The sequence below is a fragment of the Echiichthys vipera genome, assembly GCF_963691815.1.
Source record: "Echiichthys vipera genome assembly, chromosome: 3".
NCBI classification, from domain to species: Eukaryota; Metazoa; Chordata; class Actinopteri; order Perciformes; family Trachinidae; genus Echiichthys; species Echiichthys vipera.
Genome location: NC_139828.1, coordinates 3,501,373 through 3,516,699, shown reverse-complemented (window position 1 = coordinate 3,516,699; position 15,327 = coordinate 3,501,373). Strand labels below are relative to the sequence as shown.

Genomic DNA, 15,327 nt, shown 5'->3' with positions numbered 1-15,327 from the left:
TAGAAGAGCAATACTTTCATTCTGTACCCCTCAAAATGCCCCTTGGGTGTATTATTATTTTATTATTTTTAAATACAGTTTTTAATGAAGATTCTACATATTCAACCTTTAACAATAACAAACACATACTTTTTTACACTAAAGTTGTTCATAAAATGTGAAAACTCGTATTTAATTCACCCTAAATCAAACTTAACCGCGGTTATTAAACTAACTGTGTATTAAATTACCATTAAACATTAATTAAATAACTGTAATATTGTTATCAAGGTATGAAATTTTAGCTTGTCGCATAGCAACAGCAGCACTAGCCATTCTGACGCTTCCTAGCTTAATTGAGTGCTACGCTATTTGCGCTAGCATGCTAGCAGGCTAACCGCCATTAAGTATCCAAACGTCTGAAAACGGCATCGATACGTTTCGGTGTAAACGGTCTAAACTCACATATTTACCTTCCGTAGATCCGGTATGGCCCCAAACAGACGGTAGGAGAACATATGAACCGTTTTAGAGTTTAAATATACACAAACAGCGGCTACATCAGTGCGTCTGTAGCATGAAGCTAACATCGGACAGGTGTGCTAATTGGACCGGACGTTGACGACAAACCAATACTACAAAATAAAAGCCAAGAAGTTTGTTTTTTTTTACACAAAAACAGCAAAAACATTTATTCTGCAGTAAATCTGATCAGTTACTTTTGTTAAATCAGCTATTGATTAGCTGTTGATAAAAAGGAGCTATAATCACATCAGATAAGATACGGTTTTAATTTCTTTTTTTATTAATCTTTATTTAAACAGGTCAAATCTCATTGAGACCCAGGGTCTCATGTGCAAGAGAGACCTGTTCAGGTAGGCAGCAGCAAAACACAAAGTTACAGACTAACTGAACACACAGGAGACACAACACACAACACAAACAGTAACACAGTAAAATAATACATTACAAACTGCAAAGGGCAGAGAACAAATCAAATACAAGTACGATAAAATAATATAAGATACAACCTTATTTATTCTGTGGGAAAATGTTGTGCAGCAGCTGCAGCAGCATACAAAGTGAGAAAGAGTGCAAAAACACAATAAATGTCCGTATATATTTAAAAGATCAATAAGATAATCAATAAAAATGATCAACAAGGTGCCAGAAATGAACACACGTTAGTGACATGAATATAATATAATAAAAGAAAATGCCAAATGTCAAAATATATAGATAGAAGTACAAGGGGAGGCGAGGTTATTTACACATCCTAGCTCTTTTCAGCAACAAGGCAATTTAAAATGTGTTACATAAATTTATCAAAATAATCATAATCACTTAAAAAACTGTCAATAAAGAGCATGAGAAATAAAAACAAGCTCAAATAAAATTAGACAGGCATAAAACATAAGAATTCAACATGAATGAAAATAACAATACAAGTAATGCATCATGAGTTAAGTGTCCATTGGTGTCCTGGTTAAATCAATGTTTTCTAAAGAGGCTTCTCGTGTACAAAGTCCACCGCAGAGACCAGGGGTTTGCACTGAAGTGCAGCTGAACACTGCACGTTAACGAAGGTTAAGTCCTGGAACAGGAGGAGCTGGATGACACTTGTGTGTTTTTAGGTTAGCCATTCACATTTCTTCCGTGCATGCAAGAAGGCTCCAAGCTCCTCAGATTACAGCAGGCACAGCAGTTTTAAGCGTCTCCAAATAAAACAAATACAGCAACAACAACAACAAAAAAGATGATGAGCTCCTTACAGCACGTGAACCCCAGTGTGAGGGGCATCAGAGAGTCACCGCACAGTTACCTGCAGAGCCTGGCTGCACACATCACACAGGAGATCACACAGGTAAGAGTATATATATGTGTATTTTATTTATTTGAATGTTATTCATTTATTTTATGCATTTGCATTGATTTGATATATATTCATCTATAGTCCCTGATTTCATATATTCTCTTGTGCTTTTTAAAAAAAGTCACAAACAAATGGATTTACAGCGTTTTGGAAAAAAATAAAATAAATAAACATTGGATTTATTATCAACAATATTGGTGTTTAATTAAACAATCATTGTTCAACATGGTCAGACTGAGCCAATAAACCATTTTGAAAAGATACATTGAATATTAACCAAATGTGTGGGTCGAGGTAAAAAATGTAATTTTCCTGAAAACTATTAAAATGGATTTATAGCGTTTTTGGAAAAGAGCTCCTCACACATTCATTCATTCATTCATCTTCAACCGCTTGTCCCTGTCGGGGTCGCGGGGGGCTGGAGCCGATCCCAGCTGACATCGGGCGTGAGGCGGGGTACACCCTGGACAGGACGCCAGTCTATCACAGGACACATAGAGATGAACAGAGACGGACAACCATTCACACCTACGGGTGATTTAGAGTCATCAATGAACCGAACACCTGCACGTCTTTGGACTGTGGGAGGAAACCGGAGAACCCGGAGAAAACCCACGCAGACACGGGGACAACATGCAAACTCCACACAGAAGGGCCCCAGCCGGGATTCAAACCAGGAACCCTCTTGCTGTGAGGCAACAGTGCTGACCACCATAGCACCGTGTCGCCCTTAAACTCAATCTTAATCAATTTATTTTGACTAATAAGCGTGTACTTCATATCATACATTATATCCTGTAACCTTTCATTTGCGACCCTCGTCAAAAGTGTTGCTGGTGTTCAGCGGTTAACCCAGACTGGACCTGGATTCTTCCTGCATTGCTGTTTCATCCTGCAGGGGGCGCAGAAACCCTTCAGAGAGGTGATCCACGTCAGCTCCGGTGACCCTCACAGAGCAGGAATGAAACCCATCTCATTCGTTCGCCAGGTCAGTTTTAGCTTTTGAGTCTTTTTTATGTCGCTGATCATCAGAGTGTGATCTTATTGATTTCATTTGTTCCAGTTGAATCTTAAGACTTTTATCACATCCGTGCCTCTTTCTGGAATCATTGTAATGGCATATTGACTGCTGCCATGTTATACGTTTGACATTATCCTTCTGATCACACACGGGTTATTGCTCCTTGATTGCTCGCTGGTAGTTGTGTAAATACTCTTCTTGTCCCAAATCTGGCCTCGTCCCTCAGGTCTTGGCCGTATGTCTGCACCCTGAGCTGCTCGAAGACACAACTCTTCCTCTGGATGTCAGGCTGAGGGCTCAGGGGCTCCTGGAGGTCTGCGATGGAGGAAGTGTAGGTGAGGTCCTTTTTCTGTTCCATGTGTCTGACTGACCCTGACCCTCAGGGCGCACTCCCACCTCTGTCCTGTGCCCCGTGCTTTAGGGTCCTTGTCCCCCCCTCCAGGCCCGTTTGTACTCACACTACCTGGGCCTCGGAGAATGCTTCTTGCTGCCTATACGTCATCACGCCGTAACACGTCACACGCATTGATGACGTCATCAAAAGCGCGTGGTCTTTTGGCCACATAATGAAAAGCAGAGCAGAAAACATGGCAAAGTTTTTGGCTTTGTGTTTTTTTTGGACTCATTATGATGCGGCACGACCCCGTTTAGTCGACATTGCATGGTCCGTCCTTCTTATTTCTATGTCCCAACAGACGCACATAAAATGAACCGCTGTAGGCCTCGTTCCCGTGCTCGTTCCCGTGCTCGTACACGTGCGCACGCTCGTGCTCGTACACGTGCAAACGTGCTTTACAAAAGCCCACCTCTCCCAAACGGGCTGTGGCCGGCAAGCGTACTGCTCCTAGGCGCGGTACGGTTTCACTCACACTGGTCAAAGGAACCAGACTTTAGCCGTGAAACGTGCTTGAGCACGGTACGGATAGACAGTGTGAGTGCGCCCTGACACTTTAGTCAACATTGAACTAAAGCATTGAAACAGCACATTCAATGTCTGATCCATCCACAGGTTCTTACACGGCCTCCTCTGGCATGCCTCACGTCAAGCAACGCATCGCTGAGTTCATCATGAGACGAGACGCTGGAGTGCCCTCGTTCGCCAAAGACATCTTTATTTCTGCTGGTTCTCAAAAGGCCCTGATGGTAAAAATGCACCGTCATTATTACTGCATCAGCACTTTTCATATATTAAAGGCTGGGGGAAAGACAAGGGTGAATTAACTCCCAGTGGCTGTCATATTCTGTGCACGCCAACTAAGCATTATGTATATTTCCATCCCTTTAATTTAATACATTCAACTTTATAATCATGCTATTATCAACACCTTATGTTATTTATGGAACGATATGTGGAAGAATTGTTTTAGCATGTGAGCAAAAACATTTTATTCTGAAAAGATCAGTCAAAACTAACCAGTAAACACTTTCAAAGACAGGGCTGCTGTTCAGAACAAAGTTGACCTAAGCGGCAAGTATGGAAGCTCAGACGGGACTTCTCACTAATATTGCTGAATTCCCAGATCTCAGTTATTATTACAATGTCTAAAATGTCATAACTGACAGAAATTTTGGCCAAAACACCCTAAAATAAGACACAGGATGTGATTATCCTCTAATGCCCAGAATGTGAATTACATTGAAACAACATCCAGTAGATTCTGTGTGTTGATCCGTTGTGTTCAGGTGGTCGTGAGGCTGCTGGCCAATGGGGAGGGAGAGACTCAGACAGGCGTGTTGACCCCGATGCCCTGCCCACACACCCTGCCCCCTCTGCTGGATGCGGCTGGGGTGGCACTGGTGCCATACCGGCTGATGGAGGACCGAGGCTGGGCTGTGGACCTGGACGAGCTGCGACGAGCTTTGAAGACCTCTAGGAGGCGCTGCGATCCCAGAGCCATTTACATCAGCAACCCAGGAAACCCCACAGGTCAACACCATGCAAGTAGCTGCATTAGAGCCACTTTAAACTTCCCTGTTGACATCGTTTTGTGCACATGTGTCGTCCCCAGGTCATGTGCAGGACTGGAAATCAATAGAGGAAGTGATTCAGTTTGCAGCAGCTGAGAGACTCTTACTGTTGGTTGATGAGGTGATGAAAACTGTGTCTTAAGATTGGGAGTTAATCCGGTAACCGGCAGCCTTTTGCACGCACTGTCTTTCAATTCCTTTCCTCTGCACTGCAGGTGTACCAGGACAGCGTGTACGGACAGGGGAAAGAGTTCATATCCTATAAGAGAGTCCTGTTTGAGATGGGCAAAGAGTACTCAGACACAGTGGAGTTGGTCTCCTTCCACTCTGTATCCAGCGCCTGCATGGGGGAGTGAGTTCTGTCTCTTACAGTTGCATGTTGTGTGCTTGCATGTCTGTCATTTTGATGGTATTTTGCTATTGTGTTTTGCTGATAGCATCATGCAACAGGTAGGTTTAAATGTATGGTCAATACATTAGTCCAGGGGTGTGCAACCCGCGGCTCTTGGGCCGTATGCGGCTCTTCAGCCCCTTTTAAGCGGCTCCCTGTAGCTTTGCCAAAAAAATTACATAAACAACGCGTAAATAACATCTTTCCTGGACAATGGACAAGGGAACAGCTGTGATCTTAGAGTTCAAGGTGATTTTTTAAAAATATTACGTGAGAAACTAAAATATGCGCCACATCCTACGTCTATGGCCCAACGCCATGAATGAATGAATGAATGAAGGGATGGAATTCAGACCACACAACCCTCATTCTCACCATACTTTAGGTCACACACATGCATCCATATTTGAAACATACGTAGTTACATGCATGTGGATGTTGCAAGTAACCATGTAATGTGTGTCTCTGTGTGTCACTGTGTCCCAGGTGCGGTCTGAGGGCAGGATACATGGAGGTAGTCAACATGGACCCAGAGGTGATGCATTTTGTTGACACATTGCTGTGCACTGACATCAGTACTCCGGTCACAGGACAGCTCGCCCTGGAGCTCATGGTCAATCCGCCCAGACCTGGAGACCCTTCCTACGACACATTCACGCAGGTAGGACGTCTGCAGAGCATGCGTCAGTGCTCACTTTCCCGCTGACGTGTGTTTCCTACAGTTAACGTCACACACCTGTGTTGTGTATGACTTTCAATTAAATCATCTTTCTTTTTTCTTATTTTCCAAAGGAGATTCTTGTCCCTCGAGCCATTTTGTCCCAGAATGCTCAGCGGGTTCAGGAGGTCCTGAAGGATCTACCGGGGATGAGCTGTCAGCCGGCGACTGGGGGAATCTACCTTTATCCGCGCCTGCGTTTACCGTCTGAGATTATGGAGCAGGCCGAGGTGGGAACATGTTACAAAAGATGGTTGGTGTTTAGAGGACTACACTCAGATGTTTTAGCAATATATAAACAAGAATGTAGTGAATTTGTATCACTGCCAACCACGGGCAGATTATGAGACAATGGGCCCCTCCATCTGTCCTACGTACAGCAGGAGCAGCGGTTTAGCCTCTTCTTGTTGTTCTGCATCTCTTTGCAGTTGCTTTCAATCTTTTCGGAGTCATTTGTGTTTCTCTGTGGTCATTCTGCATCTCTTTGTGGTTGATTTGCATCTTTTTGTGTCTCTCTGTGGTCATTTTGCATCTATTTGTGGTCATTTTGCATCTTTTTATGTTTCTCTGTGGTCGTTCTGCATCTCTTTGTGGTTGATTTGCATCTTTTTGTGTCTCTCTTTGTGGTTGTTTTGCATCTCTTTGTGGCTGTTTTGCATCTTTTTATGTTTCTTTGTGGTCATTCTGCGTCTCTTTGTGGTTGTTTTGGATCTTGCTAATTTTTTGACCGTCTGCTCCTCCTGTCATGTCATATATTCCATCCTTTTCTACATAATATAAAAAACAACTCCTGTAATCCATCACACATAAACTTTATCACTCTACAATGAGGTAAAACATGCAGCAGTGCTATGACTCTTCAGCAAAGTTAATGGACAAGGTGGTGATTTGTATTTTACGCGAAAATATGAAGTTAAAACAATGCACCTATGATGTCATGTCTGCCAGTAAGAACAATGAAAACATCTCGTCTTTTAGACCCTGCAGGTGGAGGCAGACGTTCTGTACTGTCGGATGTTGCTGGAGCAAGAAGGGGTGTTTTTAGGAGCAGGAGGACGGTGCGGTGAAACAACCGGCAACCACCACGTGAGGTGAGACACGTGAACTTCGACACAACAGTCAGGTGTGTTTGCATTTTCTCAAGAAGTGACCGAGCTGTGTTTTCTCCCCCCCCCCTCTCTCTCAGGTTATGTATCCTCGTTCCTCCTGACACCCTGGAGGAGGTCCTGGCTCGCCTCGGCTCCTTTCACCTTCGCCTCCTCGCAAGGGTGTGACATTGGGGGGGTTGGGATTTACACCCATATTATAAACAATAAACATAAACTTGAGGGGCCCTTCTGTGTGGAGTTTGCATGTTGTCCCCGTGTCTGTGTGGGTTTTCTCCGGGTTCTCCGGTTTCCTCCCACAGTCCAAAGACGTGCAGGTGTTCGGTTCATTGATGACTCTAAATCACCCGTAGGTGTGAATGGTTGTCTGTCTCTGTTCGTCTCTATGTGTCCTGTGATAGACTGGCGTCCTGTCCAGGGTGGACCCCGCCTCACACCCGATGTCTGCTGGGATCGGCTCCAGCCCGCGACCCTGACCCTGGGATAAGCGGTTCTAAATGAATGAATGAACATACCATGACACAGGTTTTCCCTCTACAATATTTACCAAAAACACATTTTGCCAAACCAAACCTGGCGTCAAAGACCTGGCCCTAAATACAGCAGTGTCCATGAAACACTTCACTGAGCCCACGGTTAATACCACAGATTCTTTCAGCACTTGAGTGAGTCTGCTCCTCCTTTGTTACGAATGTCACTGGGACTTAACCTAATCCTGTATTTCCAGTAGAAGAATGTAGTCCATTTACTTTTAATGAGGAATTATGTTTGCGTATCCTGGAGTCCATGTCCTCTGGGGTGACTTCAATATGATCATCATCAAAAATACGATCAATTACAGATTAAACCATCGAACCAAAAAATGTCACGACGTCTGTCCGTTGAACCACCTCTGCAGTGAAATAGTTTTATAGAGCCGACCGTACCTCCGAGGCTTTTTCATTTTCAGCGCCTTCCCACTCGCCTGGCAGGTCTCTGCGTGGAGCTGCTCATCAGTCAGTCAGAGATGAGTCTCGTGCAGGATGTTAACCCCACGGTGCGAGGCATCAGAGCCCCGACGGTCCTGCAGGGTCTGGCTGCAAGAATCACAGAGGAGATCACGCAGGTGAGTCACAGGTGTGATCATCTAATCTGAGATACACCTGGATTTAGTTTGCTCCTGTACGAAGGGGATCAGAGAACGATCTCCAAGTGTCTGAAGCTTTTATTTGTTGGTATTTATATCTGATCAAACAATATAAGATGATTGGATGTGATGTGATGAATCCAGATGTTGTAAAAAAAACAAAAAAGTATAAAAAATTGTACCTGTCAGGGTTTTAAATATGAATATGATTGTTGTATTATTGGCTTCTTATTGACGCATTAACACGTGTGCAGCATTTTGATGTTGCAGCTGCTGCTGGTTGAGTTATTCTTTTTTAACACCTTTTGTTGGGGAGTTTAATTCACTTTTAAATATACTTTTAATGAATTAACAGCCAAGGTTCATGGTCCAGATATAAGATAATATTTCTATTCTTTTTTTTGACTTGGCTGGGAACCGTAGGGTCGCTGGTTCAAGTCCCTGTGTGGACCATGTATGCAGCGTGGACTGATGGCTGGACAGGCGCTAGTTCAGGTTCGAGGTGCTATTGAGCAAGGCACCGAACCACCAACTGCTCAGGGCGCCGGTCACTGGCAGCCCCCTCGCTCTAACATCTCTCCTTAATTGCATGTATATAGGTCCTGTCTGTGCATGTGTGTGTATCGGGCCTGTGTGTGTAACATGATTAATAATAATGCGGGATAAATAAAGTAAATCTTCCTCTTCCTCCCCCACTGCATATATACTTTATATGAATACACAGTATATGAATGTATCCATGTGAGGTTAAAAGTGTCAACTTTTACTATCTATTGCTGTCTTTTAGCACGAGTGAGTGTAGTTGACAACCGAACTGGTTTCACTGGATGAACGGTGACTCCAGTGAGTCAAAAAAAGCCTTTTTTTCTCATATGCACAACAATTAGAGTGGAGCAGCTGTCGGCAGTGCTCTCAGGCTCCCTCCAGCAGTGCTACTACAAAATGAATAAAAAACAACAACTGATGGATACTATTTTAAGAAATATAGCACATGACAGGCTGTGGTGATTATATCTCTGCTAAGGAGCGTTGGCCCCGCACTTCCCTGAGGATATTTATGTAGTAAGGTGCAGGTAGTTCAACTGATGTGAGATAAGGTATGAAGTAGTCTATCTAACGTCTATGTTAGCTCAGTATCGCCCAAGACGATAGTGATTGAATAAATTGAAGAAATACAAACAAGCTGGAGCGTTTTTTCCCAGCACTGTGAGACTAGGTATGAAGTGATGCATGCTTTTGTGTGTGTGTGTGTGTGGGGGGGGGGGGGGGGGGGGGGGTGTGTGTGTGTCTGTATCATTTTCCAGATGACAGCTACATGTTGTGCGTTCTTGTTCAGGAAGGTGCAGTTGCAAGACTAGCTGAGGTTCATCAGCAATGTGCACACCAAGAAACTTGGTGCTCCTGACTTGAACCCTACCCCTCCACACAGGCAGTGGTGGATTAAGGTGGTCCTGGGCCCATGGGCTACTGTTTGTTTGCCCCCCCCCTCATTATTATTCTTGCTTTATCAGAAAACCCTCTCTCTAGAACAGAAGAAGAGTTCACAACCTTGAAAAATCCTGTTAATTTAGGTATTTTCTTCAGTAGATCATGGTCCAGACGTATCATTTGACAACAAAAGTGAGCTTGTGAACCCGGCCACGCGTTGGCAGCTGATTGGGTAAATGTGTCCTTTATCTATTCAATCAGTGACGTAATGTTTTGATTGTTTCAAAGGGCCCCAACAGAAGAAGAAGAAGAAGAATTACTTTATTAATCCCACACAGGGAAATTGGATTTTTTTTTTCACTCTTATTATTATACATGTTACACACACAGACCCGAAATACACACATGCACAAACAGGGCCTATACATGCAATTAAGGAGAGATGTTAGAGCGAGGGGGCTGCCAGTGACCAGCGCCCCGAGCAGTTGGGGGTTCGGTGCTTTGCTCAACAGCACCTCGGAAGTGCCCAGGAGATGAACTGGCACCTCTCCAGCCACCAGTCCACGCTCCATACATGGTCCACACGGGGACTTGTACCAGTGACCCTACGGTTCCCAGCCAAGTCACCTATGGACTGAGCTACTTCCGCCCCAAAAGGCAAGTTTTTTTCCCCCAGTGTAGTAAGTTAAAAAGAATTATATTTTACTATCCTGATGGCCCTCGACAGGTAAGTCCTAGCAGATGAAGGCTGCCATGGCAAAGGCATCATCTCGGGTTGGGAAGCTGTTTGGGAACTTGGATGTCAGGGTTGAAAAATACAACCCACCTGAGCTTGTGTCTAATCCACATTGTTTGTTTCTCAGGGAGTGGAGAAACCCTTCCAGCAGGTGATTGATGTCAGTTCAGGGGATCCCCACAGGGCAGGGACGGCACCAATGTCATTTGTTCGCCAGGTTGGTGTTTTATATGTTATGTGTTTGTGTTTGTGGACCGGCTGTCTGAACCTGTCCCTCTCTGTTTGTCCTCTCAGGTGTTGGCAGCGTGTCTTTACCCCGAGCTCCTGGAAGAGGAAAGCCTTCCTCTGGATGCCAGGCGGAGGGCACAGACGCTTCTGGGGGCTTGTGGAGGGAGCGTGGGTGAGAATGAAGAATATTCATTTATTGGTACAGATATGAAAACATGAGGCCCAGAATGGATCTCCCCTCTCATGGCTGATCTACCCACTCTGTTGATCACAGGCTCCTACTCTGCAACCTCCCGTGGTATACCACTTGTCCAGAAAAGCATTGCAGAGTTCATCATGAGGCGAGATGCTGGAGTGGGTTCAAACCCAGAAGACATAATATGTTCCAGTGGTTCTCAGAAGACTTTGTCGGTACGATGAAAAATATATATTTTTTGCAGTATAATAAGTAGATTTATAGCTGTAGAGGGGCAAGACATATATCTGCGTCGTCTAAAGCTATGCTAAGGTTAGCACGCTAACATCCATGTTAACCATATTAGTTGACGGTGTTAGCATTTGCTAATTATTACCAAACGCAAAGCAAAGATAACCGACCAGTTTTGACCTGATGATGGCACTATTTGAAAAGTTAAAGATCACAAAAATCAGGACTATTAATTCTAAAGAATACATAAATATCTGTTTGATAACTGTTGAGACACTATATCCAAAAACAAGAAAGTTAACCTCAAGTCACTGTATTGTATTTATCGTGTCAGCTGGTTTTGCACCTGATGGCCAGTGGCGAGGGCGTTACTCGGACAGGCGTGTTGACCCCGATGCCCTGCCCACACACCCTGCCTGCACTGCTGGAAATGTCTGCGATGACACTGGTGCCGTACCAGCTGATGGAGGACCGAGGCTGGGCTGTGGACCTGGACGAGCTGCACCGAGCTTTGAAGGCCGCGAGGGGGCGCTGTGACCCCAGAGCCATTTACATCAGCAACCCAGGAAACCCCACAGGTCAACAACATACTGTACATCAACTGATCCCCCCTCTATAATCTCTGGTTCACACTGTTATTGGTGCTTCCAGGTCATGTGCAAGACAGGAAATCAATAGAGGAAGTGATTCGTTTTGCTGCGACCGAGGGCCTCGTCCTGTTGGCTGAAGAGGTGATTAAAGCTAAAAGTTGATCTCCTCAGTTTTCACTCTCACACGAGCTCCTTTGTTTCATGTCCTCTTGAACCTTCCAGGTGTACCAGGACAGCGTGTACGGACAGGAGAAAGAGTTTGTTTCCTATAAGAGAGTCCTGTTTGAGATGGGCAAAGAGTACTCAGACACAGTGGAGTTGGTCTCCTTCCACTCTTTATCCAGCGCCTGCATGGGGGAGTGAGTATCACGCGTGTTTCTTTAAGAACAAACCTTTCCTGAGCCAAATGTTTGTTTTTGGATTCTTTGGGTGGTGTTATGTTCTAACTCTGTACCTTATCACAGTCATGTCCCAATGAAGCTTCATGAACCATTGGTTGTATTTGTTGAGTCCACCAGATGGAGCGGTTGGAAAGGTTCATGAAGCTTCATTGGGACATCACTACCTTATCAGGGGGCCTGCCAGATTAGGAGTTGTCTCTGGTCTGGCCGCGGGGGGTGCTGTCCCGTGGACAGTTCCGGCCCGGGCGACTAGAGGGCTCTGCACCTTGGTGCGGAGGCTCCTGTCTGCTCGGGTTGGGGGGGTCTCTGTGGTAGTGCTCCCTGTGACCTTGGACTGGGATCTCTCACGGTGTGGTTGGTCCCCCAAAGGTAGCTTCCTCTAGCCTCCTCTGTACCTCAGGTCTCGCTGCCCGGCCATGGCTCCATAGTGACAGCTGGTGTTTGTGTAGGTGTGAGTGTGTGTGTCAGCGTGGCTGTGTGTGTGTGTGTCCGTGCATGGATGGGGGGGTGGGAGGGTTCTTTTAACCTTTATCTCCTGATTTTATTTGATGTTTCTCTTTTTCTGTACATCTCTGTAACTCGGCACTTTGCAATACTTTTCTGTATGACAAGCGCCGTATAAATAAATAAAGGTTGATTTGATTTGATTGAAGAATATGACGTAGTTCGTTACAGTTACTGGATTTCTTTGTCATGCTTTGTTCATGGTTGATGAGTAATTATTATAATAATGCATAAAAATACATTTTATATATACAGGGCTTTTCAAAATACTCAAAGACAGTTGACACATCTATAAAGTATGGTTTGAAACCAGTTGGTTAAGTTTATGGAAATCATTTAGGTTACATATTAGGACATTCAAGATGACATGAGGCAGGTTTTCCCTTGACAATGACACATTTTTGCCAAACCAAGCCTGGTGTCAAAGTCCTGGCTTTGAATGCAACAACGTACCGGACCAACTCTCTACCACTTATGAACACTAAACGTTACAAAAGTCGCCAGTGAATCAAATAAATGTGAATATCTGAATATAAAAAGACTCAATGCACCAAGAAAAGAAGAGTAAGTGTATCTGTTCTCTCAGGTGACTGCAGATGTGTTCACCCTGTGTTTAGGTGTGGTCTGAGAGGAGGATACATGGAGGTAGTTAACATGGACCCAGCAGTGAACAAGTACTTAAGAAACATGCAGGGCACTTCCAGCCCCCCAGTTTTACCACAGCTCGCTCTGGAGGTCATGGTCAATCCACCGACACCTGGAGATGCTTCCTATAAAACATACTCCCAGGTGAGAGGAACATCTACGCTTCATCATAATGGATTACTGTCTCTACAGAACGCTGATCTGTAAACAATCACCCCTGTTTGTTTGTTTGTTTGTTTGTGTGTTTTCTCAATGGAAGGAGATTCTTCACTCTCACACAACTCTGTCCCAGAACGCTCAGCGTGCGTGTGAGTTCCTGAATGATCTTCCAGGGATGAACTGCCAACCAGGGATGGGGGGAGTCTTTCTTTACCCCTGTCTGCGTTTACCACCTCAGATGTTAGAGGAGGCCAAGGTGAGAGAGCGTCTCCACTGGAGCTGAAGTCCTCACGTTTTACTCATAGACTAATCTAATGTTGATCACTGCTGTGCATAAAGTCTCATGTCACGTGTGGAAACGCTGTAAATGTGGCAGTGATCTGAACGCGGCTCTGTTATCGACTGCAGACGTCTGGAGTGGAGGCAGATGTGCTTTACTGTCAGAGGCTGCTGGAGGAGGAAGGTGTGTGTCTGGGAGCCGGCTGTGAGAACGGACAAGAGGATTCAAACTACCACATCAGGTGTGTGTGTGTGTGTGTGTGTGTGTGTGTGTGTGTGTGTGTGTGTGTGTGTGTGTGTGTGTGTGTGTGTGTGTCTGTGTGTGTGTGTGTGTGTGTGTGTGTGTGTGTGTGTGTGTGTGTGTGTGTCTGTGTGTGTGTGTGTGTGTGTGTGTGTGTGTCTGGGAGCCGGCTGTGAGAATGGACAAGAGGATTCAAACTACCACATCAGGTGTGTGTGTGTGTGTGTGTGTGTGTGTGTGTGTGTGTGTGTGTGTGTGTGTGTGTGTGTGTGTGTGTGTGTGTGTGTGTGTGTCTGTGTGTGTGTGTGTGTGTGTGTGTGTGTGTGTGTCTGGGAGCCGGCTGTGAGAATGGACAAGAGGATTCAAACTACCACATCAGGTGTGTGTGTGTGTGTGTGTGTGTGTGTGTGTGTGTGTGTGTGTGTGTGTGTGTGTGTTTGTGTGTGGCTGTGCAGGACATTTAAGAGTATTTGACACATTTTAAACCTTTTTATTCCAATTTCAAATCTATTTTATTTCTATTTTCTCACGGTGCTGTTACGACTGTGAAGAAGTGTTGCAGTCTGTACTCAGAGCCGCTGCACACATAAAGATAAAAGCATGATAATTATGTAATTCAGCACGTTTGCAGCACGTTTGCAGCATGTTTGTATTTCCACGGTGGTGAGGAGACACAGGAGCAACTCCAGCCTGAGGACCAGTGAAGTCGTGAACATTAATCAACATTATAACAAGATCAAAGCTTCCGTTCCTGCTTTGAGCGCAGGTGTGTCCGTATATACAGTGGATATATTCATATGTAAATATATAATAATGCTGTGTTTCGTCTCTTTGCCCTGGCAGGCTGTGTGTTCTGGCTCCTCCTGCCACCCTGGAGGAGATCTTGGCACGACTTTGCTCTTTCCACCTGCGCCTGCTGGACACGTTTCCCTGACAGAAGAGTCAAGGACGCAGACTTTGGACACAATGAATCAACACTCTCAATAAAATAAGTTATATATTGTTTCTCATCTCATCTTCAGCCTCTTATCCGGGGTCGGGTCTTGGGTGCAGCAGCTCCAGCAGGGGACCCCAAACTTCCCTTTCCCGGGCCACATTAACCAGCTCTAACTGGGGGATCCTGAGGCGTTCCCAGGCCAGTGAGGAGATCTAATCTCTCCACCTGGTCCTGGGTCTTCCCCGAGGCCTCCTCCCAGCATATTGATCCTGCAAAGCCTACATTAAACTTTGATACTGTATAATAACTTGTAGAATAAAAGAGGAACTACTTTTAAAGTCAACTAGGGAGGTGTTCCAGGCACGTCCAGCTGGGAGGAGGCCTCGGGGAAGACCCAGGACCAGGTGGAGAGATTAGATCTCCACACTGGCCTGGGAACGCCTCAGGATCCCCCAGTTAGAGCTGGTTAATGTGGCCCGGGAAAGGGAAGTTTGGGGTCCCCTGCTAAAGCTGCTGCCCCTGAGACCCGACCCCGGATAAGAGGCTGAAGGTGAGATGAGATGAGGATAA

General features: G+C 45.1%; 2 protein-coding genes across 4 annotated transcripts; both read left to right on the top strand.

The window, feature by feature from the left end:
• Positions 1-1,738: 1,738 nt before the first annotated feature.
• LOC310966852 (alanine aminotransferase 2-like) lies at positions 1,739-7,224 on the top strand (the record flags this gene model as incomplete). The annotated part of the gene is made up of 11 exons (XM_083940781.1): positions 1,739-1,843; positions 2,751-2,840; positions 3,100-3,208; positions 3,883-4,016; positions 4,557-4,800; positions 4,883-4,962; positions 5,057-5,193; positions 5,719-5,893; positions 6,025-6,180; positions 6,929-7,041; positions 7,137-7,224. 11 exons carry the CDS (start codon positions 1,739-1,741, stop codon positions 7,222-7,224), a joined length of 1,431 nt encoding a protein of 476 aa, XP_083796907.1.
• An 838-nt stretch (positions 7,225-8,062) lies between these two features.
• Positions 8,063-15,008, top strand: LOC310966492 (alanine aminotransferase 2-like; the record flags this gene model as incomplete). Of its 3 annotated transcripts, none has more annotated exons than XM_083940237.1 (12): positions 8,063-8,161; positions 10,474-10,563; positions 10,641-10,746; positions 10,849-10,985; positions 11,336-11,579; positions 11,653-11,732; positions 11,814-11,950; positions 13,114-13,285; positions 13,404-13,556; positions 13,709-13,821; positions 14,441-14,586; positions 14,664-15,008. In XM_083940237.1, 12 exons carry the CDS (start codon positions 8,063-8,065, stop codon positions 14,810-14,812), a joined length of 1,626 nt encoding a protein of 541 aa, XP_083796363.1. In that variant the 3' UTR covers positions 14,813-15,008. The 3 variants fall into 3 exon arrangements, with proteins under 3 accessions (XP_083796363.1, XP_083796362.1, XP_083796364.1); XM_083940236.1 differs by having other exon boundaries at positions 13,401-13,556; XM_083940238.1 differs by lacking the exon at positions 14,441-14,586 and having other exon boundaries at positions 13,401-13,556.
• Between the last annotated feature and the right edge of the window lie 319 nt (positions 15,009-15,327).